The 18,629-nt window shown below is 40.7% G+C and overlaps 2 protein-coding genes across 3 annotated transcripts; both read right to left on the bottom strand.

The window, feature by feature from the left end:
- Positions 1-44: 44 nt before the first annotated feature.
- On the bottom strand, positions 45-5,877 carry LOC124986586 (protocadherin beta-16-like). The gene is made up of 2 exons (XM_047555025.1): positions 5,482-5,877; positions 45-3,934 (listed from the first exon to the last, which is right to left on the bottom strand). Exon 2 carries the CDS (start codon positions 3,562-3,564, stop codon positions 1,171-1,173), a length of 2,394 nt encoding a protein of 797 aa, XP_047410981.1. The 5' UTR covers positions 3,565-3,934; positions 5,482-5,877; the 3' UTR covers positions 45-1,170.
- A 159-nt stretch (positions 5,878-6,036) lies between these two features.
- On the bottom strand, positions 6,037-16,434 carry LOC124986587 (protocadherin beta-7). Of its 2 annotated transcripts, XM_047555027.1 has the most exons (3): positions 16,096-16,434; positions 11,799-11,808; positions 6,037-10,551 (listed from the first exon to the last, which is right to left on the bottom strand). In XM_047555027.1, exons 1-3 carry the CDS (start codon positions 16,291-16,293, stop codon positions 8,357-8,359), a joined length of 2,403 nt encoding a protein of 800 aa, XP_047410983.1. In that variant the 5' UTR covers positions 16,294-16,434; the 3' UTR covers positions 6,037-8,356. The 2 variants fall into 2 exon arrangements, with proteins under 2 accessions (XP_047410983.1, XP_047410982.1); XM_047555026.1 differs by lacking the exons at positions 6,037-10,551; positions 11,799-11,808 and having other exon boundaries at positions 13,355-16,434.
- Positions 16,435-18,629: the final 2,195 nt, after the last annotated feature.

Raw genomic sequence — 18,629 nt, 5'->3', positions numbered from 1 at the left:
CATAACTAACACATGACATTATGGAAAGTAAAAATAACATTAGGCCATTTGCTCACAGAGAATTTTATTTGAAGGACTAATACCTAGAAAGATAATCTTCTAGATATTATGATTTCCCATAACAAGTAAGTGATATAAATTAAGTCCAGTGAATCTAGGAATGTTGCACACAGAAAAGGCTACATAATGCCAAGAAACAAAAACAAAAAACAAAACCCCACTACTCTGCTAAATATAAAAGCCACATTATATAAACTAATTTTTTTTTTCAGCTGAATGGAACTAGATGGCTAGCCAATAAAACTTAACAGGAACTTCTGACTTTTTCACACACAATTAAAAGTAATAAATTATTAAATAATTTCCATGTGATTCTGTAGAATGCCTGAAGTTTGCCTTTGTCTTACAAACTTGAACTTAAGCACATTCACAAACACTCAATATCTTACAATGACTTTTCTTATTTTCAGGTTAGGCTGATTCAATATCATACCACTTACAACAGAAATATCTTAAATGCAGATACATCAACAGGGAAAAAACTTTAAAAAGTAATATAGTTTAAGAAATCTGTAATAATGAAAGGATGACAGATCAAAAGAATACCAATTTAGAAAGGAAAATAGAATATCAAATAGTATATATGCACATCCCATGCAGCAGAATGTTTTAATAATTGCAGAAGTCTAGAAAAAGGAGAACCAACATGAAATATGTGGAGATAATAAAGCCAATAAAAAATATATAGGAAAAGTTTAAAATGATGTCAGCTTTAAAGATTGGCTCATTAAGAGTCTATGAGAAACAATTGAGTACACATAAAGGAAAAGCTATGTAGTTAACTAATAATGAATTAAACTGAAAATTAAATAGTTCTTAATTATTCATGGTAATGGCATAAACAATTGAAACCAACAAGACAGTATTAAAACATTTATGACAGCCTGACATGTCGGCATATACTTGTAATCTCAGCTACTTCAAAGGCTGAAGCAGGCAGATACAGGTTGAAGTTGCTGTTCAACCAGAACAATTCAGACAGGATCCATCTCAAAAACTAAAGATCTGGGCTTGAAGGGCAGTGTAGAGTGCTTGTCTAGCATTTGAAGCCCTGTTTCAAACACCAGCACAGGGAGCCCGTGGGTAAATGCCTTTATTAAATGGATTCTATTAATAATTAAATCCAAAAGTATTGTGGCAGATAGAATTTTCTTCTATTTCTTTCCCATGGCACTCTGGTGGGTGGACGGGTATAATGGGTTTCAAGAACTTAAACTCGCTGGTCACAGAACTTTCCTTCAGACACACCTCATGCTGGTAGCTCTGGGACAGGGTGCCAGTGCCACTGACATCCACCAGGTGACCAGGAAAGTGGCCCTCAGGCACAGAGCACACACCCAGCGGCGCCGCCCTGCTCCTCCTGCACAGCTTCACCGCCACAAACACCAGCACCGAAAAGAGGAAGAGTGATGACACCGAGGCCAGGGCGATGACCAAGTAGACTGTCAGCGAGTCGACCTGCGCGCGCTCGGGCGCCACTTCCGGCAGCGGCAGGTAGGGCTGCGAGAAGCCTTCCACCAGCAGCACGTGCAGCGTGACGCTGGCAGACAGCGGCGGCTCGCCATTGTCCTTGACCAGCACCACCAGCCTGTGCCTGGCCGCGTCGCGCTCGCTCAGCAGCCTGGCGGTGCGCACCTCGCCATTGTGCGCCCACACGCCAAACAGCCCGGGCTCCGTGGCCTTGAGCAGCTGGAACGACAGCCAGGCGTTCTGGCCCGAGTCTCCGTCCACCGCCACCACCTTGGTGACCAGGTAGCCCGGCTCTGCCGCCCTGGGCACCAGCTCGGTGCAGGGCGCAGAGGCATTCTGCAGCGGGTAGAGCACGAAGGGCGAGTTGTCGTTGTCGTCCAGCACCACGACGCGCACCAGCGTCTGGCTGCTCAGCGCGGGCGAGCCGTGGTCTGTGGCGCCCACGCGGAACTCGAACGCCTGCAGGGCCTCGAAGTCCAGCGCCCTCAGCGCGAACAGCTGCCCGTTGTCCGCGTTGATGGAGACCAGCGAGGCGAGGGGCAGGTGCGGGTCCTGGGGCGGCAGCAGCGAGTAGGTCAGCTGGGCGTTGCTGCCTGAGTCTCTGTCTGTGGCGCTGACGCCGCCTATGTGCAGGGCGGGGCTGTTGTTCTCGCGCACCGACAGCGTGTAGGACGTCTGCGAGAAGGCAGGGGCGTTGTCATTGACGTCTGATACCTGCACTGTTATGTTAAGCTGAGTTTTTAGCATGGGTGTCCCCATATCTGTGACAGTAATGGTCATGTTGTATTCCGCTCTTTCTTCTCTGTCTAGTGCTCTCTTTGTTTCCAAGGTGTAAAAGTTCTTGCCTGAAGGTTTTAGAAGAAAGGGCAGGTCTTCCGGAATGGAGGAAATCGTCTTTCCGTTGTTCCCAGAGTCAGGATCTGAAACTCTGAAAACAGCAACTACCATCTCCGGGGAGTTTTCAGGAATGGGACTGTTGAGTGCAGACACGGCCACTTCAGGGTGGTTATCATTTACATCCAACACCTGCAGGAGAAGAGTGCATTCTCCTGAAAGACCTCCTCCGTCTGTAGCCTTGATGTCCACTTCATAAAACAGGACTCTTTCAAAATCTACTTGTTTTCTAAGTCTAATTTCTCCTGTCATAGGATTTAGCTCCAAAGTTTCGCTAATATCTTCTGAAGGCTGAAAGAGTGTATATGTTATTTTCCCATTGATCCCGCTGTCTAAATCACTGGCGGAGACAGTGACTACCAGAGAGCTTACCGGGCTGTTCTCAGGAATTTGCACCTTGTAGATTGACTGCTGAAACTCAGGGGCATTATCGTTGGTGTCCATCACTTCGATATGGACCTCTGCTGTTCCAGACAGCGGTGGAGAGCCGCCATCCAGAGCTGTCAGGGTTAATCTTAATTCAGGCTGTTCCTCCCGATCCAGCTCTTTTTCCAAAACCAGTTGAGGGTATTTCTTGCCATTGCTGCGCTCGTGGGTAACAACGCGGAAATGGGAGTTGGGGCTGATTTTATAGTTCTGAACATTATTGCTTCCTACGTCCAAGTCCAGAGCATTATTCAGAGGGAACACATTTCCTAGGGGACTGTTTTCCGGTATTTTAAGAAGTATTTCTTTTTCAGGGAACACAGGAGAATGATCATTTATGTCTTTCACCCTCAGTTCAGCCTGAAATATCTTTAAGGGTTTTTCTATTAACACTTGGAAATTTAGTATGCAAGGCTCAGTGGGCCCACATAGCTCCTCTCGATCTAATTTATTATTTATGAGCAAATCCCCAGTTTGAACTTTGAGCTGCAAATGCTCTTTGTCTCCTTGGGAAATGATCCGGGCCCTGCGGGTGGACATCTCTGTCAACTGCAGCCCCAGGTCTTTCACTAGATTTGCCACTAAGGAACCCCTCTCCGTTTCTTCCACTACCAAATATGGTCCCAACTCAGCGCCTGCCCCAGACAAGCTCAGCAAAACAAAGAAAAGTAAGACTTGCCTTTGTCTCCGATTTTGCAGCCATTCAATCTCCATTGCTCTTTCCTGGAAATTTTGGTTCAGGAGATTCACGTGTACCCAGGGTCTTGGTAGAGCTGTCCTGCAGTCCAGAACGCCAGAATCAGGAGGCTAAATAGAGTGTTTAAAGATATCACACTCGCTTTTGCTCTGGCGGAGAAAGCTTTTCTTTTGCTTCCAGGCGGCAGGAAACTGGCTGGCAAACTGGAGTTGCAGAAGCAATTGTTGTTTTCCATCTTCTTGGCCTATAGCGCCACCATGCGTTCACTGAGTCTTACATTTTTTGGTGGAACTGGAGACCAAATTCTCAAAACTGAAGAAATAGGCTATGTGATATAAAACACTTGAGTTCTATTTTCAAGTGGCTTTTGTATGTACAGAGAGAACTCTGTGGTGTTTCATGGGAAGGAGTACAAAGAGCAAATTATCAGTGATATTACTGACAGTTGCTATTGTTAATGATTAAATGTTATAATATAGATTTAAACTGAAGAACATACATGTACAAGCAAAATGTTTCCAAAGTGACAGCACATATGTTTCATGGTACTCATTGTAGAATTATAAATGAATGTAAGATGCAAAATTACAATCAGTGGGGTTCTAAAGAATACAGTTAATCTCCAGGGCTTCTTGCATGGTAAGCAAGACCTTTACCACAAAAACACATCCAAGACCCTAACTAATGCTTTATTAAAGAATAAATAACTTCTTGCCAACACCTAAGCTTCAGAACTGAATTTTTACAATTTTCAAGTTGATGGAAAATAATTTTCTAAATAGGCAAATCTCAAGGTTGGCCCTGCCACACTTTGGGATTCTTTTTTAAAAAAATACAATAACATTTTCTGTCTTATTCTTTTAAAAACAGCTTTGAGATATAACTCACATACCAAAAATTCACCAACTTAAAGCATTTGATTGAGTAATTTTTAATATATTTGTGTTGTTGTGCATTCATAATCAATTTTAGAATATTTCCATCACTTTAAGAAGAAACCCTGTGTCCTTTAACTGTACTCCTACTATTGTCCCATTTTCCTAGTTTCAACCCCAAGCATTTATTAATCTACTTTTTATAGAGTTTCCTATCTTAAACTTTCACATGAAGAAAATGATAAGATATACAGACTTCTGTGACTAGTTCCTTTCATAGAATAATGCTTTCAAGATTTTATTCAAGTTTTAGCATGTAACAGCACTTCTTTTTATGACTGAATAATACTCTGTTGTATAGATAGATCACATTTTGATGATCTATTCATGCACCAATGGACATTTGAGTTGTTTACACCTTTTGGCTATTCTGAACAAGGCTGTTATGAACATTCTTATACCAGTTTTGGGGTGAACCTATAATTTTGTTTTGCTAGTCGTGAAATTTCTGGGTCACATGATATTTCTACGTTTGATTTTTTTCCCTAAATGACTGAATTACTTTACATCCTCAGCAGTATATCAGGATTCCAATATTCCTACATCTTCCCAGTGCTTGTTATTATCTGACTTTTTTATTGTAGCTACCCCAGTGGTTATGAAATGGTGTCTCACTGTAATTTTGTATTTCCCTAATGACTAATGATATTGAGCATCTTTTCATGTGTTTATCAGCCATTGATCATTTTCCTTGGAAAAATGTCTATTCAGATGTTTGCCTGGTTTTGTAAATTGAATTATTTTATAATTCGTTTATGTGTCCTTTATATATTCTAGATGTAAGACCCTTATCAAATTTGGATTCTTTTGTTTGTGTTTTCCATTTTATAATTTGAATTGAATTCCAGTAGAGATTCATGGATGGGATGGGGGTATACCCAGTGGTAGAGTTGTCTAGCATGCATGAGACCTGGATTTGAGTCCCAGGACCATAAAACAGTTCATGATCTTTATCAATTCAGTGCTCTTGTGCATAAGTTTAAGAACTTTTTTAATTACCTTGTCTTGAGTTCAAGCATCAAATCAGTGAGGCCTAAACTTCTGCTGTAAAGACTTTCATATGCCCTCCTTTGACCACAGGTGGGTGGTACTGTTAGGATGGAGAATTTTCTTCCAAGTCACCAACCTGTGATAGAATAATGGCTACTCAAAGATGTCCCAAAATCTGTAAATGTGTTACCTTACATGGCAAAAAAATTATTTGCAAATCTGTTTAAATTTAAGATCTTGTGAAGGGATGACCATCCTGTATTATTTAGATAAGACAGGCTCTTCCCTGGCTACAGTCAGAGGGAGATGTAACCAGTAAAGAATGACAAGAGTAGCTATGTTTCTGGCTTTGAAGATGGATGAAAGAGTCATGAGACAAGTAATATAGGTAGCACCTAGAATCTGGAAAAGACAAAGAAACGGGTTCTCCTCTAGAGTCCCTGAAATGCAAAACATCACTATTGATTTGGTATTTTAGCTCAGTAAGACTCATACAGATTTCTTGTATAAAAAACTGTAAGATTATACATTTTAATTGTTTTAAGAAACTAAGTTTGTGATTTTTTCAAGCAACAATAGAAAACTAACACATTAACATAAATATGGATTCACATGCACATAGCAGTTGAATCAACAAAAAGTTATAATTTCTACAAGAATAGTACTATAACAAATGCTGAAAAATTATTTCAGCTCTGATGGGTCATTCTTTCCAAACAGTCATTTATGACACATGCATAGTTTTTTTTCAGCATAGTTTTAAAGAGGAATGTCAAAGACATTGTTAATCTTAACAGAAAATAACTGGAGCCCATCATATTTTTTCTACTGAATTTCCAGATCTCTAAATTATTTAGTGAAGAAAACTCCTCCACAATATTGCCTGTAGTTTTCTAAAATTAGGTTTTGATTACAACTAGTACTAGAATAGCAACTGCTTTCAAAATATGATTTACCAAAATGAATATAATATATTTAATTTTAATAAGGGACGTATGCAAATGTATATAATAAAGCAAGTTTCAACTTTCCAAACAAAACAAATATAAATACATTACAGTTGATAAAGGAAGACTGAAGAAAAAAGCATAAAAAAATTCAAGAAATGCAACCAGAGAGTAACTACTCTTTTTTCAGTGCCATCATTTCTGCAATAACGAATGTGACATGCTAAGAACACCACGAATACTATCAGACTGATTTGGATCAATTGTGGTATATGACCCAGCTTACTAGGAACAGGAATTCTCCAAGAAACTTGGTTTTATTTATCTACAGAACTTGTATAAAAATGAATACAAACTATGGGCTAAAAGTTTTATTTTCACATAGGAATTTAATTCATGGAGTAAGATTAGAACTAATAATTAAATTTACTTCTTTGGGAAACAATGCACCCAGTTAATGCCTGCCAATATAGCATACTGGTTAAGAACTGAGGAATTAAATTTAGGTAGACTTAGATTTATATTTCAAATTTACTCAGAATCATGAGCAAGTTACTTTATTGTCCTAAATCTCCAATTTCCTCATATGTAAAAAGGGGAATAATATGCTGGCTCCCTTAGGATTTTGGAAAAGATTAAAAAGATAATGAATGTAAAACACTATACAATACTTTTAGATAAATTAGAAATCAAGAAACACAAATGTCAAAAAGATCAGTTATATCATACCATTTACCTAAGATTTGTGCATTTTAACTGTGTATTACTGTTAAATAGATTCCACTGGAGGTAGCATAAAAACTGAAATAGTGGTGGGTTACATAAGATAGATGTTCCCTTATTACTTAAGTAAAAAATGTTTAGAAGGAGGATGACATGATGACTCAATGTCATCACACTGTCTTGGTCCATTGTTTCTACCATCAGAATTCTACATGGCTGTTTGTTTATGACCCATTCCATACACATTTAAAGCACCACAAAGCAGTGTTTTTGGAGAAGGAAAAAATGTGACACCCTTCCAGATGAATTATCTCCCTCTAAAAGTTCTTCCTGAGGTTAGGGGGTGAAACTCAGTGGTAGAGTCTGCCTAGCAAGTGAAAGGACCAGAACCAAAAAAGTATTGGGAGTTACCTGGAAGTTTTGTGCATACATCTTAGACTATAACATAGTAATGTGTCCAATTCCAACTGCCAAGAAGCATTTGAAAATATATTCTTTTGATCAAGTACCCTAATTCCCTAAACTTGGGGTCTGATACTAAAGAAGAAAAGATGAATGAACATTGGTCACTGTACTTTCTGTTACAGATGGTTAATGTTTCTCAAAGCAGAAAAGCCAATTTCACTACCATGCTACTTCATCTCACAAGATAAATATGGCACAACATTTCCCTTCCTTTAACACCAATGAAAGTAAGTGAAAAGCAGTTTAAAATAATTATCTTAAAAACTTTTCTGTGATAAAAGAAGTACAATTATATAACATTTTAAGAAAAAAAATCAAAGAGTAGTACTATCTGGATAAAATAAAGCATGACCCAAATATTCTCACTGTACAGTTATCTTCCTTCCTGATTAGACAGATTATTAGTACATTACTTCTCTGTAGATAGAGTCATGCTTTAACAACTAAAAAAATATACAAGGAATTGCAATTGAGTATGTAGAATTAATTTTCCAGTCTTCCTCCCCATTCCTAAACTATTGCAGAACAAAGATTTCTATGACCATTGACATCAGCAGTGTTTGAAAGGCAAGATTTAGTATCACTCATTTTATAAACATAGAGAAAAGATAAGAAACCAATATTTTAAACCAGTGAAAACCTAAATACTTCAGGCTAGTTTAGTGTGATTTAAAAATTCATAACACTCTGACATAAAAACCATCACTTTGAATTTGCCACGAAATTAAAATACCATATATTAAAAATGATTATTTTAACTGAATATTGAAGCCTAAGTCATTTCTACAGTTGCGGTTTTCTTCCATTTCTGACCCAAGGGAACGGACTTGGAAATTAGGTAAACCTGGCTTCAGAAACTTGAATTCACTGGTCCCTGAGCCTCCTGTCAAGCACACCTCATACTGGTAGCTCTGGGACAGGGTGCCAGTGCCACTGACATCCACCAGGTGACCAGGAAAGTGGCCCTCAGGCACAGAGCACACACCCAGCGGCGCCGCCCTGCGACGCCTGCACAGCCTCACTGCTACAAACATCAGCACGGAAAAGAGGAAGAGCGACGACACCGAGGCCAAGGCGATGACCAAGTAGATTGTCAGCGAGTCGGCCTGCGCGCGCTCGGGCGCCACTTCCGGCAGCGGCAGGTAGGGCTGCGAGAAGCCATCCACCAGCAGCACGTGCAGCGTGACGCTGGCAGACAGCGGCGGCTCGCCATTGTCCTTGACCAGCACCACCAGCCTGTGCCTGGCCGCGTCGCGCTCGCTCAGCAGCCTGGCGGTGCGCACCTCGCCATTGTGCGCCCACACGCCAAACAGCCCGGGCTCCGTGGCCTTGAGCAGCTGGAACGACAGCCAGGCGTTCTGGCCCGAGTCTCCGTCCACCGCCACCACCTTGGTGACCAGGTAGCCCGGCTCTGCCGCCCTGGGCACCAGCTCGGTGCAGGGCGCAGAGGCGTTCTGCAGCGGGTAGAGCACGAAGGGCGAGTTGTCGTTGTCGTCCAGCACCACGACGCGCACCAGCGTCTGGCTGCTCAGCGCGGGCGAGCCTCGGTCTGTGGCGCCCACGCGGAACTCGAACGCCTGCAGGGCCTCGAAGTCCAGCGCCCTCAGCGCGAACAGCTGCCCGTTGTCCGCGTTGATGGAGACCAGCGAGGCGAGGGGCAGGTGCGGGTCCTGGGGCGGCAGCAGCGAGTAGGTCAGCTGGGCGTTGCTGCCTGAGTCTCTGTCTGTGGCGCTGACGCCGCCTATGTGCAGGGCAGGCTGGTTGTTCTCACACACCGACAGGGTGTAGGATGTTTGCGAGAAGATTGGCGAATTATCATTGACATCTGATACCTGCACTGTTATGTTAAGTTGTGTTTTCAACATTGGTGTTCCTAAATCAGTGACAGTGATGGTGATGTTGTACTCAGCTGTTTTTTCTCTGTCCAGCGGTCTCTCTGTTAATAGGGTGTAAAAGTTTTCCACTGAAGATTTCAGGAAAAAGGGTAGATTCTCCCCAATGGAGCAAATTATTTTCCCATTTTCTCCTGAATCAAGATCCAACACACTGAAAACTGCAACCACTGTCTCAGGAGAGTTCTCAGGGATGGGACTGGTAAGTGCAGACATGGTAACTTCTGGGGCATGGTCATTAACATCCGTGACTTGGGTCAGAACCGTGCATTTTCCAGTAAAACTTCCGGCATCTTTCGCCTCTATATTGATTTCATAGGACTGAACTCTTTCAAAATCAAGTTGTTCTTTCAGTCGAATTTCTCCTGTCAAGGGATTGATTGCAAAATTTTTGCTAATCTCATCTGAAGCCTGGAAAAGTGAATAGGAGATCTCTCCGTTGGCTCCAAGGTCTATATCTGTAGCAGAGACTGTGACAATCAGGAAACCTATCGGACTGTCCTCAGGAATCTGCACCCTATAGATGAGCTGCTGAAATTCAGGGGCATTATCATTGATGTCCATGACTTCTACGCGGATCTGAGCTGTGCCAGACAGGGGTGGAGAACCGCCATCCTGTGCTGTAAGGGTTAACTTGATCTCAGGTTCCTCCTCTCGATCCAACGCTTTCTCCAGCACCAGCTGGGGATATTTCCTGCCATCACTGCGTTTTTGGGTAAGGACCCGAAAATACGGGTTGGGACTGATTACATAGTTCTCAATATTATTTTGGCCTACATCCATGTCCTGAGCATTCTTCAGAGGAAATGTAGTCCCAGAAGAACTGCTCTCTGATACTTTTAGCAACATTTCTTTGTCCAAAAACACAGGGGAGTGGTCATTTATGTCTATTATTTGTAACTCAGCTTGAAAAAATTCTAAAGGATTCTCTAGCATCACCTGGAAACGCAGCACACAGGGCTCTGTGTGCCCGCACAATTCCTCCCGGTCCAGTTTTTCATTTAGTAACAAATCCCCGGTCTCCTGATTGATCTGCAAATGTAGCTTATTCCCTTTGGAAACGACCCTAACCCCCCGCCTGAAGAGTTCCCTTTGTCCCAGACCCAAATCCTTTGCTAGATTGGTTAAAAAGTAGTTGCCCTCAGTTTCCTCCACTACAGAATAGCGCCTAGCCTCTCCAGCTACCTCCATAAATAAGCCCAATAGGAAAAAGAAAATGACTTGCGTTTGTCGGCAAATGCGTTTCCTGCTGGTCTCCATTGTTGTTTGGTACAACCCACTGCAACAGTGTTCTGAAGAACTGTAAAGTCCCCTGTATCTGATGCTGTGGTTATTCCACAAGACATTTGAGAAATATTCCAGTCCTTTTTAGAGTCATTTTCAGAGGACCCAGTCCTCCTTTCTGTGGCATTCAAGTTTCAGTTGGATTTCCAGTCTCTGCTGGTAATTTTGCCTCATTAGAGTCTCAGCTATGGTTCCTGTTTGTACCTTCTTATCCTGCAGCACCACCAAGCGTCCTTATAGGTTCTTACAATTTGTGGAATGAAAATGGATGCAATATTCCTAACATTGCCTCTATGTACCAGTTACAACACCACCTCAATTATCACTGTACCTTATTGGGCAGACAATTACCTGAAGTGCACACAAGAGAAATGACAGTAGCAGAGCTTTTCTATAATTCTCATTGAGTTTGGGGCAAAAGGCTACATATTGAAACAGTCTAATCAGAAAAAATATACATATATTGGAATAACAGAAAACTTTCAGAATTATACACTTTTTATTACTGTGAACTATGGAAACAACTACTACTTATGAACCTTCCTTAGGAAGCTTGGGCAAATCACTTTATCTTTCTTTGCCTTAGGTGAACATAATAATAGCAATTACCACACAGGGTTATTATGAATTTTCCACCTTATAGATGAGGAAACTGATGTAGAGAAAAATTAACTTTACAAATAAACAAAATATAGTGATTTGATGCCACTATCTAGCTGAATCTGCATGAATTCATTGCTTTGACTAAAAACACCTCAAAATTCACATGATAGATGAATGCATAAGCAGAACTATCTCAGAAAGAAGTTATGTCAAATGATGAAACAAGGAAACACTGGAAATTTTATCTAAATACAGGCATAAATACTGGTACAATCTGTGACAGTAGTAGTAATTGTGTATCTTGGAAGAATGTCTTTTTAGATTACCTCTATGTCTTTTCTCACAAAATCAACTTCTAATAGCTCTGTCATTAAAAAAAAAAAAAAACCACTCAAACCTCATAAAAGAATACCACGATAACCCTCCATGTACTCATCACTAGTTTCAACACTTATCAATATGTTTCCATAATTCTTTACTCCATCAATCCAACATTTTTGCATTCAGGAAAAGTGAATTTTCATCCACACTTTGTTATGCATTTCTCACTGTTAAAGGCTTAAACCTAAACTACAGCTGGGCATGGTGGCACATGCCTGTAATCCCAGCCACTCAGGAGGCTGAGGCAGGAAAATCACAAGTTCAAAGCCAACCTCAGCAACTTAGTGAGATCACAAGTAAGTCAGTGAGACCCTGTCTCTAAAAAAAGTACTTAAAAAAAGAACAGGGAAAAAAAAGGGCTGGGGATGCGGCTCAGTGGTTAAGCATCCTGGGTTCAATTCTTAGTATCACCCCCCAAAAAACAACCTAAACTATAATTCCATTATCATACCTAAGAAATTGTTAATATTATTTAATATTCATGTATATTCAAATATTTAATATTCATATATATTCAAATTTACCTAGTATATTCAAAATCATTGTTGGTTTCAGTCAAGATCCAAGAAAGACATACATATTGTACTTGGCTGGCAAGTCTCTTAAGTTCTTTTATTGTTTAAATTTCCCTTTCTCATTTTCCATGCTATTTATTTGTTGGAGAAGTTATTGAAAACAATTTAAGATTTTGTTCCTATAATTTGTCTATAGATGATATCACACTAGTATTATACAGTGGTACTACTACTATTTTGGGACTAATGTAAAATATTTTGAGAGCACATTCATATCTATATATCTGTATCTATCTATCTATCTATCTATCTATCTATCTATCTCCTCGAGATTAAATACAGAACCTCAAGCATGCTAGGTGCTCTATACTGGATCTACATCTCCAGCTCTGGATAATTTTTAAATACAAAGCTTCTCCTTAATGCCCCAGAATTTCTAAAATTTATTGACAGTTTATGTTTCTCTTTGATATTATACATTTTAAACTATTCATTTTCTTAAATTTTTCTGATTCAGCACTGCATTATATTGAGTAGGAAATTCTAAAAAATAAACCTTTAAAATAAAATGGGAAAATGTATTATAATATAGCTATGAAATACTGCAGAAGAAACACTGCAATGTGAGGAAACCAATGAGCTAATGAAGCAATCAAAATTATGTAATATTCTTACTCAGGACCATTAATCTTTTCTTTTAAATGAAAATCATGTTCATGAGAAAGCACTAGTTGATCATTTTTTTTTTTTACTTGAGATTTGGTTAGCTCAGATCTTTAATAGTAATAGTTGAATAACTGACCTATAAAAATGGATTGTTGTTTATAATAAAACTATAGACCAATAGTAACATCATTATTTCTAAATATAGAAGACTGAACAGCAGTGTGACAGAAAAAAATCTCTTCTATTGTTAGAAACTTGCCAAGTGATATCTAATGTCAGAAAACAGCATAGCATTGGTGCAAGGTCAATTACCCATAGTCAGACAGAGCTATGTGAATATCCCCAGAATTGCAACCCCACAACAAACAAAAACACAAAACCCAACAATGATACCAACAACAAAAACTAGGAGATTCTCATCTCTGACATTTACTAGTCACTTACTTAACCTTACTGAGTCACTATGAACATATATTTGCCCACTTAAAATACCTATTCTCATAGGTTTCATGTGAGATTAAATGTGTTGAAATAGTGTATGATACATCTTAAAGTCATTAAAAAAAAACTTTAAAAGGTAATCTACAATCGCTACTCTCCAAACTTATAGTAGGTACATAAAATTCCAATTAACTTGTACAGAATCCCAATTAACTCGGAAAAGAGCAATAAAGAATGAAGACAATGGGGAGCAGTTTAAAAGGACTCTAACGAAATTTAACATTTAACATACTGTGCATTAAACATAACTGTTTGAGATAAAACATGACACACATTCATATCATGCTTTGTGGATGGTTCTTGGGAATTAAGCTGTATCTTTTTCTGTATAAAGAAATTTATTCTTTGACTTTAAGAGTTCTTGAAATAATGCAAAGTCACTTCTTTACAGGTATCCAGAATAAGTTTCTAACTAGAAATATATCCTCAGAAGGACTTATTTTTCATTCTTTATCAGAAGCCCAAATTGTTCTGAAAAGAGGGATTATCTTCCACTTCACTCCCTATTCTCTGGGACAGGATGTTGGGGAAAATTGGTTTTAGGAACTTGAATTCACTGTTGGTCCCTGGACCTCCCTTCAGACACACCTCATACTGGTAGCTCTGGGACAGGGTTCCAGTACCACTGACATCCACCAGGTGGCTAGGAAAGTGGCCCTCTGGCACAGAGCACACACCCAGCGGCGCCGCCCTGCTCCTCTTGCACAGCCTCACCGCCACAAACACCAGCACCGAAAAGAGGAAGAGCGACGACACCGAGGCCAAGGCGATGACCAAGTAGACTGTCAGCGAGTCGGCCTGCGCGCGCTCGGGCGCCACTTCCGGCAGCGGCAGGTAGGGCTGCGAGAAGCCATCCACCAGCAGCACGTGCAGCGTGACGCTGGCAGACAGCGGCGGCTCGCCATTGTCCTTGACCAGCACCACCAGCCTGTGCCTGGCCGCGTCGCGCTCGCTCAGCAGCCTGGCGGTGCGCACCTCGCCATTGTGCGCCCACACGCCAAACAGCCCGGGCTCCGTGGCCTTGAGCAGCTGGAACGACAGCCAGGCGTTCTGGCCCGAGTCTCCGTCCACCGCCACCACCTTGGTGACCAGGTAGCCCGGCTCTGCCGCCCTGGGCACCAGCTCGGTGCAGGGCGCAGAGGCGTTCTGCAGCGGGTAGAGCACGAAGGGCGAGTTGTCGTTGTCGTCCAGCACCACGACGCGCACCAGCGCCTGGCTGCTCAGCGCGGGCGAGCCGTGGTCTGTGGCGCCCACGCGGAACTCGAACGCCTGCAGGGCCTCGAAGTCCAGCGCCCTCAGCGCGAACAGCTGCCCGTTGTCCGCGTTGATGGAGACCAGCGAGGCGAGGGGCAGGTGCGGGTCCTGGGGCGGCAGCAGCGAGTAGGTCAGCTGGGCGTTGCTGCCTGAGTCTCTGTCTGTGGCGCTGACGCTGCCTATGTGCAGGGCGGGGCTGTTGTTCTCGCGCACCGACAGCGTGTAGGACGTCTGCGAGAAGGCAGGGGCGTTGTCGTTGACGTCGGAGACCAGGACGGTTATGCTGTGCTCGGTTTTCAGCCTTGGTGTCCCCAAGTCGGTGACGGTGATTGTGATGTTGTATTCAGTATTCCACTCTCGATCCAAAGATTTTTCTGTTACTAAAGTGTAGAAATTTTCTACAGATGGCTTCAGGACGAAGGGGAGATCATCCTGGATGGAGCACACCATTTTTCCATTGTTCCCTGAATCTCTGTCTCTAATTCTAAAAACAGCAACCACTGTCTCTGGTGAGTTTTCCGCAATTGGGCTAGTCAGTGATGACATGAGAATTTCTGGTGGATTATCGTTTATATCTGTTACCTCAACAACCACTGTACAATTTCCAGAAAGTCCTCCACCATCTTTGGCCTGAATAGTTAATGCATAAGTTTGAATCGCCTCATAGTTCAATCTGGCTTTAAGATAAAGATTTCCAGATGTTGAATTGATTTGAAATGTTTTGAGAATTCTTTCAGTGGCATAAAAAAATGCATAGACTATTTCCCCGTAACTTCCTGTATCTAAATCTCTAGCTGAGACCGCGACGACCAGCGAGCCAACCGGGCTGTTCTCAGGTACCTGCACTTTGTAAAGTGACTGCACAAATTCAGGGGCGTTGTCATTTACATCTACCACCAGGATTCGTAATAGCGTGGTTCCGGATCTGCTAGGAGAGCCTCCATCCAAGGCCGTGAGGGTTAAATTGAGTTCGGGTATCTCCTCGCGATCCAGCGCTTGATCCAGTACCAGTTCGGGGAAGATATTCCCCTCCCCTCCAACATGGACATTAATATGGAAATAGGCATTAGGGCTGATGATGTAATTACTCAGGCTGTTGGTTCCAACATCTGAATCCTGTGCACTTTCAAGGGGAAATGCTGCACCTGGATTTGTACTTTCTGATATTTTCAATAGAATCTCTCTGTCTAGAAAGACTGGAGAATGATCATTGATGTCTCTGACTTGTAGTTCAGCACTGAAAATCTGCAAAGGTTTTTCCAATAACAACTGGAAAGGAAGTACACAGGGTTCTGTGGGGCCGCACAGTTCTTCCCGGTCCAATTTCTCATTTAGAATTAAATCACCAGTAAGTGAATTGAGCAGTAAAAATCGCATATTCTGATCTGAAACAATTCTAGACCGTCGGTCTGAGAGTTCCCCCACCCCCACCCCCAAGTCTTTTGCTAGATTAGCCAGAAAAGTTCCTCTCTCAGTTTCCTCTGCCACAAAATACCGAAGCGGTTCCACGCCAGCCCAAGACATTCCCAGAAATACACAAAGAAATAGGACTTGCCTTTTCTGTACAGCACGCTTCCCTCTGTCCTCCATTATTTGTCAATCTTTCAAAAACACAACCACTCGGCCTCAAGCAGATCTCAGAAATGGGAGCAACTAAATCCTTAGAAATGGTGGGATAAAAGCATTTCTTGTGGGGAGCGATTCCCACTTTCCCCTTATGCCGATGACGGTGATTTCCTTTCCTCTTCCCTTCTGGCAAGACTTTTCTTTATGCGGGAATCCGTAACATCCTCTGAGGATTTCTTTCACCCTCTCTTTTAAGCCAGCAGCGCCACCTTGCGTTTTGTGCTTGTTATTTTCATTCTCAAGAATAGACCAAAAAAAAAAAAAAAAAAAAAGATGGCGGATTGAAGGCATTCTGCAACAGGAGTGAGTTTCCCCACGTCCTCGCCTTTCCATTTCATCTCTTTTTCTCTAATGGTCGCAGTAATGCTAGTAAGTAATAGCTTGTTGTCGCTTTCACCTGTGATATTCTGAATTTGTAGAAAAAATGAATTTCTTGTTTTCTTAAATCTAGGGACACTAAGTTAAACTCTGGCTCCCTACCAAAATCTTTAAAAAATCTGAAGAAAACTTTCTTCCATTCCACAAATTGATAGTAAAGAATATGAGCAAAAATGAAGCCTTAACCAAGAAGTCAAGAAATATTGGTTGAGGACATTTTATTTATTTGTAAGCCGCTTAGCAATGATGAAGTCTACACCAGCAGAACTGACCTTTTCAGTTTATTGTGCATTATATAATACTTACATTTTCAAGGTCTTCACTCTTCACCATGGTATTTTCTAGAACACTTTATGCTGAACAACCTTCAACCTTCACTTACTTAAGTTTTGTATACAGTTTCAATGGCCAGGATCTCCAATATCCAGTAAATAAAATTGTAGTAGCAAGTAAGTCAATCTTACAGTTGTGCTTGTAGTGTTGCATATTTAACTACTAGTGGTTCTTCTGAATTTGAGAAAATTACTTTTTAAAAAATAAATCTTCTTTGTTCTTTCACAATTTAAAGTAATTTTTATTTGTTTAAATTTTCTCTTTATACTTAAGCTTTTTAATTCTTGAGTCATTGATATAAATGAACTTTAACCATGATGTCTTACTGTTTTGTTGCACAGATTTGATGTGTTAACATGGTTAACCATGTCCCTCCCACATGGTTTTGTGTGTTTAAGTTCTATGGTTTTTGGTATTAAAGTATCATCCTAGCCTCATAGAATGGGTTAGGAAGCTTCCCATCTACATCTATGTGGCAGATTAGTTTTTATAAGCATATTATTTGTTTCTACATACTTAATTTCAGCTTGCCTTGTAAACTGGTTGGATTTGGTGACTTTGCTGATGGTAGATCCATAACTATTATTTGCATTCACCTTGGTTATAAATCTGTTCAGGTTTTGATTCCTTTTAAAGTAAATTGTATTTTATTTTAGAAACCATTTTTTACAGTTTTCAAATTTTTATTATATTACTTATCTTTAGTTGTATCTCTATTATTATTATTACAATGTTTAGTATTTTATCTCCTATTCTTGAGACTTGAAAGAGCTTTATTTTACTGATATTTAAAATGTATTTTATTTCAAAATAACATATGACCTTGTTCAAAATCAAATAGTACTGAGAGGCTTATAATAAAATACAGTGGTTCTCTGCCATTTCCCTCCTCAACATTTTCTGATTCCCACCCCCACTTTAGCCATTTTAAATTCTTTTAGCTGGTTCTTCTGCCACTTGTCTCTATTCTGATGTATCTTGATTGATTTTATACATTATCAATGGATTCCCTGATACATTAGATTAAATTTTAGCCCTTTCATACCTTCTTTCACTCATAACATTTTGGAAACTTTGCTCTGTGCTAATTATATTTTATTCATTTAATTCTTGAAGTTAACAATTGCCTTTCTTTTTCATTTCTTGTTATACTTTCAATAATTCCAGTTTTCTCTCAGTAAAATTTTCCAAATGGTGATTACCATCTTTCCTGAGAACATCAATTTTTATTTAAATTGAATGGCTGCTTACTACAACTACTGCAGTGCTATTTAATTTCAGGCCCTCTCTTGGAACTTCCCTTTGCTGTCTTTCTTGTAATACTCTCTACCTTTTATTCTGGCTTATATTTTCATCCTTCCCATTTTATCTATGGTAATAATAGATCTTCCATATAGGGTCATCTGATGGAAAAGATGATACATTGTCAAGGGACTCACTGAGAATATCCTTTGAAATGGCTATCTTTTGAGTCACCCAACTCCAGACTTGACTACTGTTGTGCTCATTATGCTTGAGACGCAGCTGTCATCCTGAGATTGTCCTTCAGTACCACCGGGAGATTGATTTGTCTTGTTTTGTATCTTTTA

This window comes from Sciurus carolinensis, chromosome 6 (genome assembly GCF_902686445.1).
Source record: "Sciurus carolinensis chromosome 6, mSciCar1.2, whole genome shotgun sequence".
NCBI classification, from domain to species: Eukaryota; Metazoa; Chordata; class Mammalia; order Rodentia; family Sciuridae; genus Sciurus; species Sciurus carolinensis.
This window is presented reverse-complemented; position numbering and strand designations above follow the sequence as displayed.

Bases quoted from the DNA above. Each gene is read 5' to 3' on its own strand.
- LOC124986586 (XM_047555025.1), bottom strand. From the start codon at position 3,564: ATGGAGATTGAATGGCTGCAAAATCGGAGACAAAGGCAAGTCTTACTT.
- LOC124986587 (XM_047555027.1), bottom strand. From the start codon at position 16,293: ATGGAGGACAGAGGGAAGCGTGCTGTACAGAAAAGGCAAGTCCTATTT.